This window comes from Tachysurus vachellii, chromosome 5 (assembly GCF_030014155.1).
Source record: "Tachysurus vachellii isolate PV-2020 chromosome 5, HZAU_Pvac_v1, whole genome shotgun sequence".
NCBI classification, from domain to species: Eukaryota; Metazoa; Chordata; class Actinopteri; order Siluriformes; family Bagridae; genus Tachysurus; species Tachysurus vachellii.
In genome coordinates this window covers 16,859,361-16,884,000 of record NC_083464.1, presented here as the reverse complement: position 1 = coordinate 16,884,000, position 24,640 = coordinate 16,859,361, and the positions used below count along the sequence as shown (strand labels likewise).

The following is a 24,640-nucleotide window of genomic DNA, read 5'->3' as shown; positions in this document are numbered from 1 at the left end:
TATATATATATATATATATATATATATATATATATATATATATATATATATATATACATATAATGTATATGTATATATATATATATATATATATATATATTATGGCATGCCGTTTAGGAAATTATTCATGAGAGAATTGAGTGAAAACTCGGAATATATTGAATGAATCCTGAATATATTGAATGATAATTCGGAATATATTGAATGGATTCTCCAAAACTCGGAATATATTGAATGAAAATTCGGAATATATTGAATGGATTCTCCAAAACTCGGAATATATTGAATGAAAACTCGGAATATATTGAATGAAAACTCGGAATATATTGAATGAATCCTGACGTCATCAAGACGCACCCGATATTTTGTACTTTAGGCAGAATGACTAAGTGAGCGATAAACTTATTCGCTGCTAGGTAGGTGGGTTAATATGGGTTTGTAATAGCAGATTTGGTTGTAAATTGTAAATAATTTTATTGTTATAAACTTTCAAATTACACTAGGTCATCTCACTGTATCCAAAAGACAGATATTTGCAGGTTTAAAGAAATTTAACAAAGTCACCAGTCTTGCGTGACTTTTCCAATACTTCAGGCATATTGTGTCTTACAACTGTCAATTCAGCAGCAATATGTGTCTTTTGGATACAGTGAGATGGCCTAGTGTAATTTGAAAGTTTATAACAATAAAATTATTTACAACCAAATCTGCTATTACAAACCCATATTAACCCACCTACCTAGCATCAGACAATAGGCAGACAGTAGTGTAGTGGACACCAAAAGAGATCCAAATTAGTGATCTTGATCCGTGTCTGTTAGATATGTAAATAGGGGAACTTAAGTAAAGTTGGCCGCATATTCACAGATTCGAGTTTCCTGAGTCAATAACTCCTGAACTAAAGGGTGTTACTACACAAATAACACCTCTTTTTTTTATCGTAGTAATGTAGAGAGGCAGCTACAACCCAATTTTCCTCAATATCAGCTTTCCTCCGCGTTGGAAAAAATACATAAGTCTCTATAGTGCAGACGACTGAGAGACAGATTCCAAGGGACCGTCTGCAAAGCCCGAAAACCCGGTTTTGCACTTTGCAGACGCTCCCTTGGAATCTGTCTCTTAGGTGTTCGCACATAGAGACTTATGTATTTTTTCCAACGCGGAGGAAAGCTGATATTGAGGAAAATTGGGTTGTAGCTGCCTCTCTACATTACTACCATAAAAAAAGGTGTTATTTGTGTAATTAGAGCGTTTAGCTCAGGAGTTATTGACTTGGGAAACTCGAATCTGTGAATATGCAGCCAACTTTACTCAAGTGATATCGGGTGCGCCTTGATGACGTCAGAATCCATTCAATATATTCAGACTTTCCATTCAATATATTCAGACTTTCCATTCAATATATTCCGAGTTTTCATTCAATATATTCCGAGTTTCCATTCAATATATTCCGAGTTTTCATTCAATATATTCAGAATCCATTCAATATATTCCGAGTTTTCATTCAATATATTCAGAATCCATTCAATATATTCCGAGTTTTCATTCAATATATTCCGAGTTTCCATTCAATATATTCCGAGTTTTCATTCAATATATTCCGAGTTTCCATTCAATATATTCCGAGTTTCCATTCAATATATTCCGAGTTTTCATTCAATATATTCCGAGTTTTCATTCAATATATTCAGAATCCATTCAATATATTCCGAATTTTCATTCAATATATTCCGAGTTTTGGAGAATCCATTCAATATATTCCGAGTTTTCATTCAATTCTCTCATGAATAATTTCCTAAACGGCATGCCATAATATATATATATATATATTATATATATATATATATATATATATAAATATAAATAAAATGTCTAGAATAAGATATATAGAATAGAAGATATTCTTTAATATGCTGAAGTGAAAGGATAATGGAAATACTGCTCAATTTACACTGGGTGGCTCTCTATTCACCAAATACCGACATCACTCTGATTAAGCAAGATAATCCCAACAAATGGAGTGGATGTGAATTAAGACTTTGAATTAAGACTTGCTGATATGAAATTGGCTGGACGGCCTAGTGGACTGCACTGATTAATCCTCAAACAGCACTCTGTAGTTAGCTCAGCTGTGTGCTAGGAAAGGCTAGCTTTGTATACATGCTGAGAAGACAGGCAGCTGCTGGCAGAGGAGCTACAACCTGGCACAGCAGGAACCTGAAAAAGTAACCACATGGACAAGCATGGCCAATCACTCCCACACACACACACACCCCCACACACACACCGGCTGTAGAGAATCAAACACATCCACAGGCATGAACAACGTCTTACAGATCCACAGACAGATCCATTCCCAAAGCCAGACTGACAGCGTGAACAATCAGCATAGCGCACATCCTCAGAGCAGGCATAACCAATCGCAAACAGATCCACAGGCCTGCCATCAGGCATGAACAATCGACAACAGGTTATCTAGCTAGCTTCGGATGCTTTTATGACACAGCCAGAAACCTGACATCCATGTGGCAATAAATCATCTCCACACCTCTGCCATTTTGCCCCTGGCTCACGGCGGCGTTCAAAGAGGATGTTTGTTGTGCATGTGATGTTCCAAGATTTTATTGGGGTTTTTGCATGATGTAAGAAAAGTAAGTCTTTCATGCCATACAGGGAAAAGCTCAATTCAAATACCTCTGGAATGACAACAGCCTAAATTTAGAGTGAAGATACTTTTATGTGTGATACAGAATTAATAGAAAAAATCTCCAGTGTAAAATGAATTTACGTCAATCTCTATTTGGCGACACACAGTGACATTTGCTTTAGTACGAGAAGGCAATGAGCTGCACTGTTGTTTTAATGCATTTGATCTGTGAAGGGATGTGAAATGCTGTCCTGTCTCTAAGGTGCCGTAAGTGTCTGCCCTCACACTGTATTTATAGGCCTCCGAACCCAGGCATTCGAACAACGTCATGAACCAGTCGCATGAATAACTGCCAGTTTAACAACATATCTGGACACACACAGTAAATGCACAATATCTTCCTAAATAAAATCAAGCACAGGGGTTTTGCAAAGTCTATTGTCTGGCATTATTTTGTAAATGACATAAGACATAAGAGGAATTTTCCGGTGTAGAGAGGGAATGATTTGAGTGGAATATGAACATAAAATTGTGAAACATATGTTTTATGGATTGCACAGTAACTCTATATAGCTGACTTTGGAGTGATTGTTAAGTGCAGCTCACACAATGCTGTGTAACAGGGCAAAGACTGAAGTCTGCATAAACCAAGCTTTAGGTCAGGTCTCAGTTGTCACATTGGAAGGGATGAATTTCCTTTTTTTTTTTTTTCTTTCCAAAGGAACATCCGAGAGGTCTTCACTGACACATGGAAATGTGCTCAGCTATACCATACACAGGCCTTAGCATCAATTTTATGATGTATGAAGACAAGCAAATCGCTTTGATGGCAATGAAAGCCCCCCAGATGATGGAAAGGGAGGCCGTAGTAAAATGTATAGGGTTTGGATGGCCTCCACTCTAATGCAGCGTATGCCAGGAGAACATGAAGGCCCAGCAACAATGGAAAGCAGATCTGATGCACATACATCATGAAGATCAACACACACACACACACACACACACACACACACACACACACACACACACACACACACACACACACACACAGATGTTTCACTAACCTGACAGATGCGGATGGCGTTGTCCAGGACGGTCTTTGTGTCTGTGCTGTAATCAGTGCAGGGCAGCTGGGCTCGGCTGAAGTGGGCCTGTAACAGCAGGTTGGCCTTGGTGTGTGAGCTGTCGTACGAGTGCGGATTGACCTGCAGGGGAAGCCGCCGGGCTAACTCGCTGTTCAGCTGATCTTCGTTATGGCGCACTGGAAGTTCAGCATATTCCTCTGCATCCTGAAAACAATGCACAGACAGCACTGAGGTTATTTGGGATAAAAACTCTCATTCCCTTGCCATTGAGAATACACTGCACCAACTCTCTAAAGTAATGAATTAAGAAGACATGTGGTGTTTGGAACATATCTTATAAAAGACTAACATTCTGCTTAGTAGATAAAATTCTAGCATTTTGGATAAAGGTCTTGGTTGAAAAATGGATGACTGTGTTAGTGGGAACAGCTGCATCAAATGCATTAAATCTCTCTGCTTTCACTATATAAGCACTTGAAACACTTTTATATCTAATGTAAAAGGCAGGTTTTCCTGGCAGGTTTATGACATTTAGTACACAATACTGTGAAGAGAGATCTTTTGGAAAAATAAACCCTGTCATTTTCAAAACTAGAAGAATAAATAATAGGAAGGACTACATGGTTAAAACAATGTTTAAGCGGAATGTAAGAAAAGAAAGACAAGCGCAAAAAGACAACATTTACTGTCCAAATGAAAAGTATCATGCAGTACTTTTCCTTCATATATCCGGGGAAGAGAGAGTTAAGGGCTTTTCTGAAGGGCCAAACTGTGGGAGCTTAACGGTGAATAGGCTTAAGCATACGACCTACTGATCAGTAGCATAAAGCCTTAACCTCTGAAGAACTGCATGTTCCTCGTTTGCATGTGTGAACATCCATGAGCCAAATGTAGCTAAGAAGCAGAAGACGTTTATAGCTAACATTTTATTTTTAAATGATCCCTTCACAAAATACACTTCACAACATCCTTTGCTGATTAAATAACAAAGTTTGATGATTGTATGGAATGATGTACAACTGTCAAGAAAGACAAGCATTTGAGCATTATGACTTGTGTTATGTGATATGTTTTTGTCCATTAGTCTCATAGCTCTAGTACAACACTAATTCCATCTATCCCCATTCTATCTTAATCCAAATAGAAACTTTGGACACATTCGACACCAAATATCTCTTGCCTGACTAAATTTATTTTTTTCTGGATGTATCATTCCTTGCTTTTTCTGCACAGCCTCAGGAAAATAAACACATTGAAAATCCAAGCTGATCTTGTTTCCAGGTCTAATCTAAGCATGGGTACAGTGTGCCTGTTGCCTGCTGTTAAGCATAAATGCAAAGGCACGAGTTCTTGTGTAAGGCCATTCTTGTTCACGTTTTTAACATACACTTGTAAGAGGAGGCAGTGAGCACAGCCCTGTGCTTCCCTCAACCACTATCCATCAGTGCTACAGCACTGTGCGTAAACACCTCTGAGCCAGGAAAGTGTGAAACCCTAGAAAAACGAAGAACAAAAGAGCATATCAGTGCATGATTTATTATTTCTGAGGGCAACGAGTCAGCGTACGAGTCTACAGAGGATAAAAGAAGGCAGGTGATCTGTAAACAGAAGCAGCGACACTAAGCTCTCGTAAGATATTCTCCGTCTCGGCTGACATTTACATACACAGAGTGCGACCGCGACGCTTTAGAGAGGCTGACTGAGTGCTTTTGATTCTTCAGCAGAAGTGCAGATTCTTCTGACATCCTGAACAGAAAGAGTGCTCGTCTGACTAGTCTTTTGGAAAAGACATTTTGAGTGCTTTAACAGCGTCATTCAACTCTACAAGCGTTCAGTGATATTTAGAGGAGTGAAACATAGGATTTAATAGCAGGAGGTGAGAAAGAGGAAGGGAGAAAGAGAGAGAACCAAATAGAGTGTGGGTGGAAGAAAGAAATCGACTGGGTGCCTCATTATGACCACGCCATAGTAATTAGAGGCCATTGAGGGGATGGGGGGTCTTTGTGTCCCTGACAGGAGGAGTGAATTGAGGGTATTGAACCTAAGGCTGGGGTGGAGTAGGGGGTTGGCATGGGCCCAGTCTGCCTCATGTCATGCTTTTGTTAGCCAATCTGTGGGGACTTAAACACTGAGACATGTTAAAGGATAATAAAGTAGTGTGCACGTTAATAGGAAGATTGGGACCTCTGTGTGTAACCCAGCCAACAATTAGCACTGCAACATGTGCACTCTCGCTGGCACTGGAGAACGTGCACACCATAACTGCCAAAAACAGTGTCTTACTGCTCATGGCACTGCAACAGCTACTGTACCAGCTCATTAACACCAACCACACACACTGTGCTAAATGCTGCTAATCAGTTTTAATCAACTCGCCATGACTTCAGCCGTTCTGAATGCCTCAGTGACTGTGAAGACATTATATCACGGCTTAAAAAACCCCCAAAAACCTGAGGTAAATTCACAGTAAAGACATACATGGAAAGATCAGCGTCCAAAATTGTTATGTATATTCTATTAAGAAGTTTAGATCGAATTTAGATATGATGACAAGATCAGTGAAATGCCATTGAAATATGATTAAAAATTCTGTACATTTTCAATTATTATTCTACTAGAGATTATTACTCAAGCTCCTTTTTCTCCCAAATACTCCTATTAGTGGTTGAAATTGTGGAGCGGTAAACGATGGTGATAAAAAAAAAGTAACCACAATCATTAAAATTAGTGTAACTATGTGATGTAAGTGTAAGGAAATGAAACTCAGTGTAACATTCTGGTTGTCTGTAGTAACTGTTCTGTCTGTATCTGTCCATCAAAATATGTCATAGACTGAGAAACTCCAGGACCAGGATAGAAGAAGCATAACTTTTATTGATGGACACTGACACAATAAGATAGCAGGATAATACACAACACCAGATCTTCACACCAGGCCCTAAATTGTTCTCTAAAACGTATTTAATCCAGACCATGTTTAAGTAAAAACATCCACATTAGTTAAACACACCACACACAGCTGAATAGGATGAAGAGTGATAAAAATATATAATGTGTGAGACCAATGTGTTTTAGAGCTGGGGGTCTGTGAGCGGTGTGTAATGTTTTACTTGCTACAGTGGTGAAAAGTTCAGGTATAAAAAGCTCCAATAAATATCCAGAATATTATTCTACACATTAGAATGATGATGAGCCTAGCTTGAATAGTTCATAAAAATGGTAATGAGTTTACTGAAGTTAAAGCACCACTGGTTTAGATCATCTTTAGCATGCAAGAAAAATCTGTAAGAATCTGCTGTACAAATCCAATTAGATATATATATTTTTTTTAAGAATTTTTTCTTGACCTCATAGGAAGGTCAAGAATAAATTAACCTTAAGAAACTATTAGTTTATAACTTATTATTTAAGAGGCTATTGTTCCTTCGGTAACATAGAAGGGAAAAAGAAACAACCTTCAATATTTAACAAATATATCTATATGAAATACTATAAAATTATAGCAACATAATGGTGTCATTTGTAAAAAGCATCAGCAGCTTGCCTGCCTGCTGTCTACATCCACTTCACTGTGTGTGTGTAAGAAGTGAAACAGATGTGATGTCACTGGTCACTAGTGAAGTGTAAAAAAGCTTTATGTCCCAATTATGTCAGCTATCAGCGGAGATGCGGGGGTCAGAGCGGGTGAGCCCCGGGAGAACAGACGATGCGAAACCAGCCCTCTAATAGAGGGAAAGTAAAGAGGTGCTAATTGTCCACTACCCTAGAGAGCTGCAACTGTGTGTGTGTGTGTGTGTGTGTGTGTGTGTGTGTGTGTGTGTGTGTGTGTGCACGCTAGCTGTGCTTACAGTCCTCAGTGAGGCTGGTGTGTTCTGATCTACTGTAAAAGCAGGATACAAGCAGTCAATCAGTAGACAAATTGGACGCAGTGATAGTGTAATGATCTAACCCGAGTGTAATTTGTCACGTGTGTATTTTTTTTCTCTTAAATGTTTATATCATGTTTCTGCATTAGCATGTAAACGTAACCTGCAAACGTTCCTTATCCTAATATGAAATATTAGACATCATTTTTACATCATTAGGAAACGTGGACATTAAGTACTAGACCCATTTTCAATTATGTGCAGGAACAAGTGAGACAAGTCTACAGTGCGTATACACTTTCATTTGAAATTTAAATGTTTTTTTTCCCATAACATAAAACACACAACAGATAAAAATAGTGTTCACATCACTGCCTTTTTTATGCACCATTCTGATTTTTGTTTTGTTTTTTGCTCAGACAGGATCTGATTCACATTCGCAACGGCACCAAGTGACTCTTATCTGTTTTTAATTTGATTGCACCTGTGCCATGAAGCTCCCTGCGTGAGCGCATTGATATCTTGTGCAATTATTTCACTAGACTATTCGGTTCCTCAAGTTCCTTCTTGTTATGGTTGAATTTCCTTTCACTGAATATACTTCCTCATTGTCACTGTCCTGACATTGCTGTTTTGCTGCACTGGATGATGATGGTGGTGATGATGATGATGATGATGATGAAATGTAGAGAGAAAATCTGAAGCAAAGATCCTTTTGAAAGCTTTTTAAAAGCAAGACTGTATAGCTTTTCTTTCAGTGGAATGGGAAATGACTGAAAATGTTTTTAATCCACATTTTCACCAGATTAGGATCCAAACACTTCCCTCGAAGTTTAACGATGCACTACATAAAAACAATGGCAACGCTATCAGATATCACAATTCTGGATTTAAAAATGTTTTCTCGTTTTCAGTCAGATCATTCAGCATCGACACACACACCACAGAGGCCATGTCATAAGCAACATTTTTTATTGCTTTTTAGCTCTCTGCAAAATGTGTTGGAATTTCTGGTAAAATAGTCCAACACCTTTGATGTTACACAGCAAAATGATTTTTTTTTTTAAGTGTCCATGTAAATTATTTAAATCAATGTGCTCATGCCACTGATTTTCATTTACATTTTTGGCATTTAACAGATGCCTTTAAGGCATAGAGTGACGTACAAAAGTGCTTTGAAGTCTCCATCAGTGAATTAACACTGCTTCAATAGGATACCAAAGCTAGACATGGTCACTGATGTCACTGACCAGGTCCAACCTAGTAGAGATTTGGTGCTCTTGACAAATGAATTAAGCTGGGTGAGAACTCAAGCTTTTTCAGTGAAGAAACAATAAACTGTTCCAGATTATTCATCAGCACTTTATCTGTGGAAAAGGGCTAAAAGTGTGTGTGTGTGTGCGTGTGTGGGTGTGTGTGCGTGCTCACCGTGAGGATGGACAGCAGCTCCTGGATGGGAAGCTCTGACTTCAGTCTCTCCTTGAACATGCGAACAGTCTGGTGTCTCAGGTAATAATATGAGGCGATGCGGCCGTACGTGAGAGGTTCGATGGTGCACTCATCCTGCACATGAAGACAGATTTATTATCTAACCCAAACAACGACTATAATTAACCTATAGGGTTAACCTGAGCAGTGCCAGGGTCTCTGCTCTTCCTTTACAATAACACTGAAGTAGCCCAAGTTACTCCAGGTCTGTTGCTATTTTTATTTAGAATATATAGACTAAATAAAAGATGTAGCAGTCTGAGGTTGTTCTGTTGGGTCGGTGAAATTGGGTCTCAGCGGATTCAAAAATATGCTCACAAATATTAATTTGTCCACTTATATTTATTCTGTCACTGTTTTACTTCATGTCTACTTTTTTTTTTTTTAATTTTTATTTCTTATTTTTGGACATTTATGATCTGTCAATTAAAATTAAATTAAAAACACACTGATGGAAATCTTAAATTATGAAATTTACTTCAAATTTATAAATAACTTGTTTATAAATTTGCTAATGAATTTGCTTGTTTATAAAGTTGCTAATGATGAGAAAGACATAGTAGATCACATACTGCATTAAGAAACTCATGATAGCTGTTCTCCAAAAGCTTTTATGCCGTATTAGCACATTTGGTTAATATATTCCATCAATGATTACTTTAATACACTAAGCACACATACCTCTTGTATTTCCATACAGTAAGAACACTCCAGATCTCTGAGGCTTTTTTCTACCAGATTGGACAGGTACTTGTTTATAGTCTCGTGGGTGATGTCATCTAAATTGTAGTAGCTAGGCATGAAAGAAAAGATTCATTCAATTAGCTCTAGAATGATTAGGGCCAGAATTCTTGGCCGCAGTAGTAAACATTAATCTTATAGCAAATACATGAGGGCAATCTAACCTTTAACTGAAGTTAATTCAGCTTTTAGTTCAAATTTCATAACCGATTTCACTCATGTTTAGGATGCAAATAATTCTGGAGCTAATATAATATAAATGGCAGACAGAATACATAAAATGAGATCAGGTTAATGCAATCTGGAATTACTTAAAACGCAATAACATCACTCAAGTATATGTTCATCAAAACCAAGCTGTCAGGACCTCCACTAGGGTTAGTTAGGCTTTACACATTTGTTCTTATTGTCATGAATACTGTAGGACTTCATCTCCACATACATCTTTTACAGCAATAACATACTGTTCAATTAGTGGCAATTGTTGAAGGCCAGTAGACCACAAAACTTTGTTGGAGAGGATAGACATAAATCTCTATCTCTCATATATAAATACAGTGTAATGATCTCTGGGTCAATAAACATCACCGATTGTGCTCATGAGAAACATAGCTTCTACATTTTCTCCTACAGTAAAATAACTACCAGCTTACAGGATGCAGGCTGGCAGAAGCAGCGGAGCTAAAATCACTTCCATGTTTTGCTTAACATGTGAAAGCTACCACATGAGCCAGAAGACCTGCATACAACAATTCACTTAATTTTACAGCAAACATCTAAGAGAGTGTGTATGTGTGTGTGTGTGTGTGTGTGTGTGAGTGTGAGTGTGTGAGAGAGAGAGAGAGAGAGAGAGAGAGAGAGAGAGAGAGAGAGAGAGAGAGAGAGAGAGAAAATGAAAGAAACATGTACTTTCCCCTCCAGGATGTAAGACTGATTAGTTATGCCTGTTCAATACTCTAATAATGTTCTTCTGCAACAGGAACAAACCGGTTTGCTTATTATATATACAAAAAAAAAGCACATAGGCATTAAATGATTCAACTCATTTAATTGATGAGTAATTGTCATTTAGCAATGTCAGTAGGTAAAGTTATCCTAAATAAGAAAACACATTCAGTAAGTAAGAACTTTTCAGATCCTATGAAGAGCCTCTATGAAGAGCTCCTATGAAGAGCTGCTATAAAGCACATATACACACTGATCATGTTGATGTTGGTCTAATAATTGGAGCTCAATAATGTAGTCCAATAAAAGAATAGTAACTGTAGTAAAAAAGATAACACTAAACTGAAAATCAATTTGAGGAAAAATAATAACCATCCTAAAATGTTTGGCTTTACTTTTAGCACAGCTTGACAGCATTGTAAAATCTCATGCAAGACGCTTTACCCTAAAGAATAAAGCACTCCAATCTTCCACTAAAGACAGGAAGCAACCAGAATATCTAACACACACACACACACATACAAAATCACTACTATAATCCAGAGACTTAGAAGGTTTAATATTAAAGTGACATATAATTATCATTTCTCTTCATGTCCACAGGCCCAGTACAAGGATTGTGCAGCGAGTGAATGAGTAATAGGCAGCATTCAGCATGTGTCTTGCTGTGAACATGACTCGATGTGATTAAGCTATTGCCATTACCATTATAGACATGTGGCCCCTGATGGTGGTGAGGTGCTAAGCAGCACTCTTTATGAGACCCCCGGGGGCCCACGCCTCTCCCGCCTAGAGAGACAGCATGCAGCTCTGTCTACACCACTGAATCACTGCTGATGAGCGATGGCTGGTGTCAAGGTGACCGATTCAGACTGCGGCTTTAAATGTGTACCAGACAGAGAGAAAGATGGGGCAGGGGAACATGACTTTCTGTTCTTACTCACACAAATAATATCTTCCCACTCACACACTCCCATTTTAATGCGTGCACACACACACACACACACACACACACACACACACACAGTCCTGACATAAACAAAAATATCAGCACCAAGGCTTAAAAAACATTTGCAGTGTCGTCTTGGCACTCATTTATGAACAAGACATACTGAACATTTTTCAAATTATACTTTCAAATTTACACAAAAACCTCATACTGCATTCTAATCCTAAATAAATCCAGGCCTTAACTAAAACATCATATTATTTTGAAAATAGTTATTGACACACTTCATGGAAAAATGCAAAACTAAATATATAAAATCAATAACACATGCAATTGGTGCTATAAACTAGTTCATTTGTGTGCTAAATTGTCCACACAATTTGGTGACATTTCCCTGGAGAGAATAAAGGCACCGAGGTGGCCATCGCAATACATTACTCTGTCACGCGACCATTACGAGGTGACCTGCATGCTCGTTTTTTGTCATTATCTTGGGAAAAGATTAATGTACAAGTCGTAACATCCTGGCAATGGCAGGCTAAAATATCCTGGTCATTTTTTTCTGTTCTTTTTTCTCCCTAAGGATTTGTCTGCGTTTACACTTGCCATTCAAAACTGATCACCGAATCTGATCGAGCAGATCGGATCATCAGCCAGTCATGACACGGCACGTTTACACTTGCCAACATCACATGGCTTCTATATCTGGATATCTGATCTCTCTTTCCTAGACAATATTTAACTAACTGCGGTGGAAAAATGGATCAGCAAAGTCGACCTGAAGTGATGGGATTTCTTTTAAAAAAACATTTTCAGTCACAGGAGACTTTACAAATCTTGTAAATGAGAAGGATGAGGAGGTTTCAAATATTACTAAGGTGGATAGCTGCTGTAATGGAAACAGCAAATAGACAACCTATGGGATCGGGATCGTTGCCAGCTGAGGTGGGGAAATCACACATAATTTAAATACATACTTTCGGGTGCGAAAACAAACTTTTCATTAAATTTGCACTCTACTCCGCCCTCGATTGCATCGCAAAACCACATGGCTACATGCAGTGATTCCCATGGAGAAGAGAGTTGCTCCTAACTATGCTTCAGCATATCATCAGCAAGACCTTTATACACTTATTTATTTCTGTAGCTACTTTCAAGCTTAGCTGGAATGCTCCACAAAGATACAAATGTGCAAGTCTCATAGCGCTCCCCGGCCTTCTCATAGCGCTCCCCGGCTCCTCGTCCATCCTTCTCAAAGTTTGGGTGATATTAGTGGGAATAATAATAGTGGGCAGGGCTTTGTGTGACGTCGACCAGTGATTGAAGTCATGACGGCTGCGTTGCGTTTACATTATACTGAGATCCAGTCATAACGTGTTCTTGACTACCTACGAACCAGGACACGCTGGTCAGATAACATTCTAATCACAAACACGTTGACAAGACAAGTGTAATGTGGACAACCTCAAAAAACAGGTCGTATTTTAATGGCAAGTGTAAACGCAGGCAAAGTCTACATATTATGTTTACTATAATTAGCCTACTTTATATGTCTTTTGCCTTGTAAGGGTTGATATATTCGGAAGTTGTCTTTTATTTTGGTTCCACCTAAAATATGTTGCATATCTCTTTTGCATAATGCTATTAAAATGAACAGCAACCATTGGAACACTGGCAGGCAATAATTGCAAGAAATGTGCTACAGGTATTAAAGTTATATAAAAATAACAGATTTAACACACAATGTACACGAATCTTGGAATTAAATTAAAAAAAAAAAAAAGTGTAGGCGAAAGTAGCGCCTCGTGTTATGCTATAGCATGAGCACGGTCAGCGCTCGCTTCACCACTAAGGGCACGGTCCGTCCTAAATGTTTAATGTGGGCTGACAAGCGTGCAAATGCCAGCACTGTGGAATGTTCTGGAATCGTCATCGTCAATTCACAGCAGATGTGTATGTCGCCCTATATGACCTCTACAGCCAGAGATGGAGATGGGTTTGTGTGTGTGATGTTTTAGATCATGGTTCGTGATGTCAGAGTGAACTATGGGGTGGACTCGGTGCTATGCGGACGTTGCCCTGGCAACACAATCAGGAATAAGTTAATGTGATGTTCCCTAGTCTCTGGTGCTATTTCATCCACACAGCGGAAATCTGATAATGTGCAAATAATTGCTCAATCAGTCTTTGCTGCTTTTACACTGCTTTTACTGCTGAGCTGTGATTTGATTACAGATGATATGCTCGGTTGTTGCAATGACTGTAAATATGAGTGGACAAAATGGTACTCTTTACCCCTACTGTGTGGTGTTGAAGCTTTGGGAGTTGCCATTATGCAAAAATTAAAGGCAGAGTCTGGTGCAGTAGCAAGAATGTTATTAATTTATATATTAGGTTGATTTGCAAATTGTATTTAGATCATTTTAACAAGTACATCAACACAAAAAGAAAATACACTTAAGCAAACATACGTCCATTTTTAAACTCAACACATTACTAATATTGTGGGGGGAAAAATCCAGCCTGCTTTCCATGATTTTCATTTTGTAATAAATTACCCATCTGAATGGAGAAGTGTTCTCTTATACTCTGCTCATTTGGGTGGTGAAGTGTGTTTAAAAATGAGTGACTGGATAACATTTCCATGCTGCTTTAAATGGTCGCTAAGGTCATACAATCAGTAAATTACTATGAAATGTTGCTAGTGTTGGCTGCCTTGGTTTATGTCATCTTTTCTTTTACTCATGCTGGTTTGCTCAGTACAGTGACCTACAGCTTAGATATTAACATAAGCAACGTACAAGAGATGGCTTTGGATGTTTGAATGTGTATTCATGAAAATTTGCAAATCTGTCAATCACCTCATCCATCATGTCCCTTTATATGTCCTTAAATAACTCCTACAAAAAAGAGAACTGTTGGGAGATATATCAGGCTTAATGAAGCTTGTAAAAATTGGCTAAACCGTTTTGCCAGAATCAACTTAAAATGGGTCCTTTCCCATTGACTAACATGAGAATGGGTGAGATTAAAAATATACTGCAGCCAGCCACTAGAGGGCCTCAGAGACAGTTTTGACTTCACCTCTTGAAACTGCTATTATGTCCACCCATGTACAGTTACAGAAGACTTTATTACGAACACCAAAACACCTAGTCATTCATGTGATTATCTAATCAGCCAATCATATGGCAGCAGATCAACATGATGAAACAGGTAATGTTCACATCAATCATCAGAATGGAGACAAACTGTGATCTAGGTGATTCTGATTGTGGCATGATTGGTATACCAGGTGGGGCTGGTTTGAGTATTTCTATAAATGCTGATCTCCTGGTAAGTTCTTTCAACACAACTGCTTATAGAGTTTACTCGGAATAGTAAAATAAAGAAAAACATCCAGGGAACAGTAGTTCTGTACATGGATGCACCTTTTTGATGACAGAGATCAACAGAAAGTGGCCAGGCTATTTTGAGCTGACAAAAAAAAGGCTACAGTAACTCAGATAAACACTGTATACAATCACAGTGATTAGAAAAACAACTGAAATTGCACAAATTGACAAACCTCGAGGTGGATTGGTGGACAGACAGCAGTAGGATAACCAAGTCGGGTTCCACTTCTGTCAGCCAAGAATAGAAAGCTGATACAGCAGTGGGCACAGATTTGGCTCCAACAGCATGAATCCATGGACCCACCCTGCACTGTGTCAACAGTCCAGGCTAGTGGAGGTGGTGGAATGGTGTGGGGAATGTTTTTATTGCACCCTTTGGCCATGTTGATATCAATAATTTGAGTATTGTTGCTGAGTGTGTGCATCCGTTCGTTGCCACAATTTACCTACCACCTTCTGGTTACTTCCAGGATTATAATGCACCATCACAAAGCAAAAGTCATCTCAAACTGGTTTTATGCACATGAATTGAATGAGTTCAGTGTTCTTCAGTGGGCTTATTAGTCACCGGACATGAATCTAAGAGAACACTTTTGGGATGCGGTGGGACATAAACGTGCACCTGAACAATCTGCAGGAATTGCGTGATGGAATCATGTCAACATGGACCAGAATCTCAAAGCAATATTTCTAACATCATGTGGAATCCCTTACCATGAAGAATTGAGGCTGGTCTCAGAGCAAAGTAAGGCCCTACCCAGTATCATTATAGTGTTCCTAATAAAGTGCTCTGGGAGTCTGTACAGTTGCATATGTCTCCATATGCAAGTACACAGCTTTAAATATTAGCCAATGTGATCATTACCTACACGGATTTTGTAATATCTGGGATAAAACAGGTTATTACAGAGATAGAATGTTAGATATCCAGCATTTGGCAGAGAAATGGAATAATTCGGTACATACCTTGGGTTCATGACAAGTCGGCGGAAGAAGTACGTCCAGGTGATGTAATCCATGGCATCCTGCTTAGAAGCAATAGTTCCTGCAGCTACCTCTGCATTCAAGTGATCAGCAAGAACACCAAGCAAGCTACAACAGGATGATGGCATATATCAACATTAATTGTGTCTTTCTTAATGATTATTAGTAAAATAATTGCTCTGTACGCTCACCTGGACTCAACAGGGAAGGGCTCATAGAGGAATTTCTTGTAGAAATCCTTCTTGATGTCATGTACAAGGATGACTGCTTTGCCCTGGTCATCAAACTGAGGTCTACCTGCCCTCCCCATCATCTGTAGCACATCTGCAGAAGCGATGACACACAGGAGGTCTAGTACATCCGCATGTAAGCAGTATAACAGGCATACACACCCAGGAGCAGTTGTTACCTGTAATCGGGTAATCCACATAGCGATGTGTTTTCCCATCGAAGTATTCAGTGCCTTTCACAATCACCAAATGGGCTGGAAAATTCACACCCCAGGCCAGAGTACTAGTGGCGATTAGCACCTTGAAGAGAGAGTTAAAAGATTCAAAATTGTTTACTGTAAATACAATGCAGTAGTACTCTCCATTCCAAGTTTACAAGTAAGTTATTATAGAAATTTGTTCCTAAAATGGTGCATTTTAGCGGTAAAGGTTTTGGTGTTCATAGACATTTGACAATTTACTTTATCACAATGGAATAAGATTGGTAAAAAAAATCCTGATGTGTCTTGTAGAGGTACCTGAATCTTGCAGTTGACGAAGAGCTCTTCGACAGTCTTCCTGTCTCTTTCGTGCAGACCAGCATGATGCAAACCAATGCCAAAAGCAAGGGTCAGCTTGAGGTTCGAATCCCTCACTGTGGCAATTATATCTGTCATCTAAACCAAAATAAATGGCAATTATCACGTGACCAGGAGAATAACAGCATTCATACGAATTCACCTGAGTCTCATATGTTATTGTCAACCTTAAATTCCTGAAGAAATAAAAAAATATGTGAGGGGGAAAAAAAAACAGCGATATATAGAGCAGAATTCAGACTTCCTAAAAAAGTTTGTATAATAGATTTAAAGTCTGAATGGCTGGGATCTCTCCAAAATACAACAGGTTTACCCCAATCTGTGAGGGCCAGTTAGCAAGAGTGGTCTCAGATCATTATCTACATAAATAAACCTTCAAAACCAAAGAGCTTTTTATGCTTTCTTTTTTCTTTTATTCATTTTAATTTATGACCAAAATGTACTAATTTTCAAGTGAAGAAAAAGTTAATAATTATCCATTTTTCCAACTTCTTTGATGGATAATGTCCTCAGGACCTTTAAAAACGCTCTGATTCCTAGTAAATGTGTTCATTCTGTCCTCATGTGATGGCACAGTGAGTTAACCTCTGTGATTATGTTACTGAGCCTCTACCTACAGACCTCATGAATAATTCAGAAAACCTTGCAGCTTCATGCGGCACTGTGTTACAATGTAGAGAAAAGATTACAAAGGGACAAAAGCAGGTTCCATAAATTACATTACATACCTTCATATAAAGCTATATACAAATAGCTGTATTTGATCGTAAATGCTTAGTATCTGATGAGATAGAAAAGAAGATGTGGAGAACAGTGCAGAGAGAGTGATATGGATGGATGGATAATGGGTGAGTCGGTAGGGGAAGAGGCAGGGGGACCCCTGCTGGGAGACAGACAGCTCGCGCCAGCCGCCTGTCACTCAAGCAGCAGGATCTCCAGCCGCTGTACGGCCCAGTACAGAGCTTCCACAGTGGGGTGCAGCATATATCACTGGAACACACACACGCAGCTCAGGCAGCATGCTGCTTCTTGGCTAAGGCTTTTCTTTTTCCCCCCCTTTCTATATAGATATCCTATCCTACTGACAAAGCAGTTCACGCACATTCACCCGATCCAATACTTTTGTTGTTCTTTATTTTTAACCCACCCTCAATCACCAAAATATTCATTTAGTTTTGATTGAAATTATGGTAATGTCCAGTCTTTCAGTCGCTACCCTGACCTTGCTCAGACCTTGGAAGATAACATCATATTTAAGGAAAATATCTGCTTATATGGTCAAAAATCCCTGCGATCTATTCCTGTGTGAGCATTTAAAAGGATAGGAAACGGAATTGTACTCATAAAAAAAAGCTTTATAGGGCGGCTCGTCCTTTACACCATAGGAGTTGGAGAATGGACATGTGCACGCACAGACGCACATGCACGCACACACGCATGCACGAACACACACAGCTGGCAGCACACTGCCCTCGTAATTGCTGCGATATCTCACACATAGCTGGCAACTAAACTACTGTATTGAATCTTCCAGTTGTCACCTGTCATTTTGTTGCTTGACATGAGAATATTCACAGATCACAGAAGGAATTCATGAACAGTCCACGGGCGGAGAATACAATATAACCACGTGAAGTATAGGGAAACAAGCAAAACAAAAACGGGTCCTTGTTTACCACATTGTTCAACTAGAACCTACTTGCAACAATTACTGTGTCTTTTATAACGTCAGCAGGTGAGCATGAATAAAAGTGTAGTATGTTTGTGTGACAGTTAATTAGACACTGCTCACATTTACTGCCCACTTTATCTACCTTATATGGACACTGTGTAATGACTTGCTGCTGTATGGTGTGTTATTCCATCTTTGACACTGTCCCTCAATAGAAGCACCACAAAACCACCATGGTGCAGATCATATTTGTGTAGTGGACCATAATCAGCACAGTGATCTGCAGTGGTATAGTGTCAATGCCACAAGCACAGAGCACCAACCAAAAATATCCAAACAGCAGCTGTTCTGAGGGTTACAGTTTCTCACTGCACACACACAAACCTAACTAATAAGGCAGGTCGAATAATGAAATAGCCGGTAAGATAATACGGTGCTAAAAATAATTCTAGCATCAGACACTCTTTAGTGTGTATGCTGTAACTTTAATCACACTATTAAGCAAATGCACACATAAAATAACTGTATGTGGCTTTGTGAGGATGTGCATTTGCGTGTATGTGCATGGCTGAGTGTAACAAAGACATCATGTGCCACAGGTTGCTTCCTTGTTTTGACTGCGAGAGGTCCATCATTGAGTGTTAGGACAATATTAGCATACATTTGTACTCAAGGAGCCAAAGAAGCTGTTTGCTCACATCTCGAGCAGATCCAAAAGTATGCACAAGACATTTACTCGGAGATGACACCAGCTAATGTCAGACTGAGCTGACTATGTAATCATAGTAAAACCACAGCTTTAGGAAAACACAAGGAACTTCCATCATATCCAGCCTCAGGAGATCAGGGATGGAGAAATGAGGGGGTTAGTAAGCAGAGGAAGACATTAAGTGATAAAAAAAAAGTAAAGAAAAAAGAAATGAGAGGCTGGGGTTAGGGCTGTACTTTTTTTTGTCAGTGGACCTACTGATATTTAAGGTGTACAGTTGTAGAATGTATAATGATGTCAGTAATGGGTAAAAGACTTTATATGCTAAAGCCGATATGGTAAAGTCTTTTCTTTAAGAACAGTCCCAGTTTAGTACAACAGATCATTCTGACCTCTCTCTCATCCTGGTGTAACCATTGTTTCGGGTCATCCTCTGTAGCCAGAAATGCGATCAGATCGAGCGCGGTGAGACGCGTCTGCCTCCTCGATGACACAAATATCAGGACTGGCTTGGCAGGGGAATGGCTCCGGATGGCTAAAGAGGACAAATTTATAGTGGAAAAGATGAGCGTGTGTGACACATTACATCACAGCTGTAGTGATTAGAAATAAATCTGATGTATTTTTTCCCCTCCATTTTCTCCCCAGCTTGTTCACCTGTCAATTTTCCACCCACCAGTCAGCTCTTTCTTACCATACAATAGGAATGACATTCCTCCAAGACATGCGAACCAACCGCTGCCAATCTTTACTTCTCATGCATTCGGAGGAAAGTGCTATCTACTCTTTTCTGCATACGTGAGCTTATAGATGCCCTTGACTGGGTAGTGTCACTGTGATGGACTATGGAAAGAAAGCATGGCAATTTTGCTCACTTGGCTCCTGGCCACTGATGTCGGTGACATCACTGGAATTCGAAATTTCGAGGAATTTTCTGCTGCCCCACTCAGAATGCCTAAATCTATACTGTTTTCTCTTGGTGGATGGAAATTAGAGATAGTGCTGTACTGTACCTTGAAAGGTGGGTTTATTCATGCTGGCCATACGGGGACAGTAGTGCTGCCCAGGGAAACCTTGTATGTGCACCTCCAGTGGGACTGGTCGGACGGAAGGTCGGAAATTAAACAAGCCCACCTGATGGAGAGAGAGAGAGAGAGAGAGAGAGAGAGAGAGAGAGAGAGAGACAGACAGACAGACAGACAGACAGACAGACAGACAGAGAGAGAGAGAGAGAGAGAGAGAGAGAGAGAGAGAGAGAAAGATGGAGTGAGCAGCTGGCTGTGTGCCTGACTGTGTGGCCCATCTGGGTAATTACAGCTCGTCATTGTCTCCTGTCCCAGAGTCCTGCTCTCCCACAAGTGGCACAGGCCTGGGTGCGTGTGTGCACATATTTAAAGGGCTGGATAATGGATTGGTCAGGTAATGCTGTGACCCAGTCCAAACAGCAGCAGGCAGATTTATAGAGAGCCTTTGCCCCCCTCCTGCCACTAACTGTCAAACAACGTTTACATAACTGCTGTTGCCTGTCCTGATACATTAGGTTGTGAATTCAGAAACACACACACAAGAGCCTGCATACGCACACCGTGTGTGGTGGAAGCCAGACTGTTTGAACACGATGGAGTGTTGCTAACAGTATATTAGCAATATGGAGTTGAAATGTCAATAAAAAAACTGCATGGACTGTTTTCTCATAAACAATAAATAACAAACACTTAACAAAACAATAGTAATGAATGGTCGTGTTACTTGCACTAGAGAGCCCACCTGTCCGATGCCCAGCCAGTCTGCGAGGTCTCGCGCGTTAGCGAGGGCTGTGGACAGTCCTACCACTCGCACAGACTTGGAGGTGTGGGATGAGATGAAATTTGTCCTTGATACAATGACCTCCAGAACAGGCCCCCTGTCCTCCCCTATGGACAAACAAGATGTTCACTTAAAAGAAAATTGTGTCTTTGAAGAATTCCAGTATTAAATCGAGCACAAGAGTGTCATAAAAAAAATTCACAAACAAAAAAAATTCTATTGATACAGAAACAGTTTTTTTTTTTATTACATTCAAAAAGCAGAAGGTAGACAGATCTGTGTGTGTATTTACCAAGCAGGTGGATTTCATCAATAATAAGGATGGCCACTTTCTGAACATAGCTGCGATTCTGCCAGCTGCGGCTAACTCCATCCCACTTCTCTGGAGTGGTGACAATCAAATCAGCTTGCGCTATGGCTCGCATGTCCGGAGTCACGTCACCCGTTAGCTCTACCACCCTACAGACAGGCAGAGGAAGTAACAGATGGAAAAAAGAATAAAAAACAGACACAGAGCAGATGAATTAAGAAGAGAACGATCATCAGGCATGTTGGTCTCATAACTAACTTTCGCCCAAGCTTCTCCTCTATCCGGACTTTCCAGTCTTCAATCCTCTCCCTGACCAGTGCTTTCAGAGGAGCAATGTACACCGCCTATAAAACACAGACGTATGGCAAAAGCATCATTTCAATTCCTCCGATATGCATCATGGTGTACAGTACACATGATATCATGGCATTTACACTCCCAATGTCAGGTAAAAAAGATTTGAACAACCTTTATCAGGAAAAAGGAAACTAATAATCACGAAAATCAGGCTGATAAGGAACACGAAGAAAACACATCTGTCTTACAGCTGATAATAATACTAAAATCAATAAAGACAAATGTAGACTTGCTCATAACTTACAGAACAGTCTTACAGTAACTACGTCACCGTGTCTTTATTAACGTGGACTGAGTAGAATACAAGGATTTAGGCATTTGAAATAACAGTTGTTAAATCATCCATATTATTAGTTATTTAATTGCTATGCTAATAGTGGGCTAACAAATGAAACAAATAACTCCAGATATTGAAAAAAAAACCCATTTGACTGGCTGTGCCTACCATTAGCTCCAAAATTATTGGTACCCTTGTTAAAGATAGGTATAAAAGAAAAACATAAAGAAAAACATCTTTGTGCTGAAGCAGCTATATCTTTGTTAGGATGTAGTACTATAATATGTTTTCACCATGACAAACACTAAGTGATATCTAAATAACAATTTATTCTGTTCAAATTATATATGATAAAATCTAATCACATTTCCCTAGGTAAATTTGTACAGATAAAGGGACTCGCTGTGAAATATTTGCAAGTATAAAGGATATAATTAAGACACACTGCACACTATATATATATATATATATATATATATATATATATACAGTAAACACACGCATTGTTTAAACCCCAAACCTACTTCTGCTCATCAAAGTATCTAAACATTTGTGACTGGAAAAAGCTGCTTTCAGAAAAATATGCACCAAAAAGGCTGCTGTCTGAACGTGTTTGACAATATTAGCAACGTTTATGATTTCTCTGCCTTTACTAAAGTAAACCCTATAGCATTACCAAGATAAGATGCTGCTGGGTGTAATTCACATATCGACCTCAAGAATAGCTATAAGTATTCATTCAAGATTCATTTGAGCTAACAATTAGCAAACTAAGGTTGTTATGACATTGTTGAGATGAAAGTCACGTGTGTTGATGTATGTGTGGGAAAAAAAAAATAATAAAAAAAAAATATATATATATATATATATATATGAATATATATATATATATATGAATATATATATATATATATATATATATATATATATGAATATATATATATATATATGAATATATATATATATATATATATATATATATATATATATATATATATATATTTATATATTTATATATATATGAAAGATCTCTCACATACTTTCAGTGTGAGGTTAATCCTTCGAGACATATTCCATAACTTTTTTCTACTACTTGACAGAATGACATTTAGAAATGAACGTTACAGAAAACACAGACCTTTGCAGTAGGGTATTTGTTGAAAACTCTGAAGATAGCCATCTCTGCGGCGATAGTTTTTCCGGAGCCGGTTGGTGCTCCGAGCAGCACGTTGGTGTCAGTGTGGTAGAGTGTGTGGAAGATCTGCGTCTGAATGGGATTGTAATGGGTGAACTTGTATAGACTCTCATACTTCCTGTTACCCAGTGCTGTCACAGGCAGGGGCTGTAAGTCCAGGAGTTCTGTACATAGTGTAGAGAAAGTTGGTGAATGAAGAAATTTACTGTTTATATCTGTATGACTGTGTGCATCTGTGCGATACACACCTGTGTGTGGGGGGTGTCTTTCTGGTAGAATAAGGTGCTGGAAGTTGATGATACACACGGCTTCAGAACCCAGCCAGCGGTCTGACACAGCACGAATGTAGTACTGTGATGGCATGGGCTCAAAGATCGGGATGGTGAACACCACCTGCTGAGGCTCATCGCTCACCACCTGACAGGGAAAGAGAGAGAAAAGCATATAACAATTGTTCGTCATTATTTTTGCTCTGAAACAGTGGTTCACATCATTAAGGCGAGCCGACATTATTATATGTTAGTATCCTTGCATTTCATGCCGCACTGTGTGATCACTGTGATTCTGAGCACTCAATCGAGAACCGACTGCATAAACTTTACTGTGTCTGTGCTTCATTAAGATTTTTTTGGTTTTCAATTAAACCAATACGCATCTGATCTAATATAAGTGACTATGTATAATACATCACATAAAGCAGCGATGCTGTAGATGCTCTTTGCCATGCTGCCTTTTATCTATACTATCAAGCTTAAAACATTGTAAGTAGAACGTTAATTTTATCTCAGCACCAAGTTTAGAAAAATTCTGTGCTCTTACACATTTTGAAGCACTCTCTAGAGAAAAAGGAGGTAGTACATTAGATAACTGTATTAGTAAAACATTCATTTATTGTTTTATTCTGCTGGTTTAAATAGAGAGAGTATTTTGGAATGAAGTAAATAAGGATCAGATGAGTGTTTACTGCTCCATTTACATACCAGTTGTAAACTGTAATTACAGACCTCCAACCAGGAAAAACCAAAGAAAACGAAATTTGTACTCTGGAACTCTGGGTAATCCTCCTAATCACGAGTTCCTCTCAGTACAGGGACTGGTGTTAAATAAACATGGTTGTGCACAGCATCAAAGTAAACAAAGCGGCACTTCTTACTTTTAAATGAGTTACTGCTGTATATACACAAGTCAATATCCAGACACATTTGCTTGGATAAATCTATAACTTTGACTTTATAGATCATTGTTTTGAGAAATAAAATATGCATCACTCATCACAGTTTGCTGGCTAACTGGGTAACGAAAGACAAAAGTTGAGGTGTCCAGGTTTATTTCCCAACTTGAATACATGGAGATAGGAAATGACATAATTTCGAGTTCCTACTTCCTAGAAAAATAGAATACAGGGT

General features: G+C 38.9%; 1 protein-coding gene across 2 annotated transcripts in view; it reads right to left on the bottom strand.

The window, feature by feature from the left end:
• ascc3 (activating signal cointegrator 1 complex subunit 3) overlaps positions 1–24,640 on the bottom strand; it is a 147,728-nt gene that overhangs the window by 5,649 nt on the left and 117,439 nt on the right. For both annotated transcript variants that reach the window (XM_060870035.1, XM_060870036.1), the window contains exons 24-37: positions 23,483–23,651; positions 23,178–23,398; positions 21,664–21,749; positions 21,388–21,554; positions 21,057–21,202; positions 20,303–20,423; positions 19,682–19,824; positions 16,849–16,986; positions 16,510–16,630; positions 16,292–16,424; positions 16,083–16,208; positions 9,768–9,879; positions 9,027–9,161; positions 3,712–3,936 (exon numbers count right to left, since the gene is read on the bottom strand). In XM_060870035.1, the coding sequence (XP_060726018.1) occupies positions 3,712–3,936; positions 9,027–9,161; positions 9,768–9,879; positions 16,083–16,208; positions 16,292–16,424; positions 16,510–16,630; positions 16,849–16,986; positions 19,682–19,824; positions 20,303–20,423; positions 21,057–21,202; positions 21,388–21,554; positions 21,664–21,749; positions 23,178–23,398; positions 23,483–23,651 (2,043 nt within the window). The remainder of the gene's footprint in view (positions 1–3,711; positions 3,937–9,026; positions 9,162–9,767; positions 9,880–16,082; positions 16,209–16,291; positions 16,425–16,509; positions 16,631–16,848; positions 16,987–19,681; positions 19,825–20,302; positions 20,424–21,056; positions 21,203–21,387; positions 21,555–21,663; positions 21,750–23,177; positions 23,399–23,482; positions 23,652–24,640) is intronic.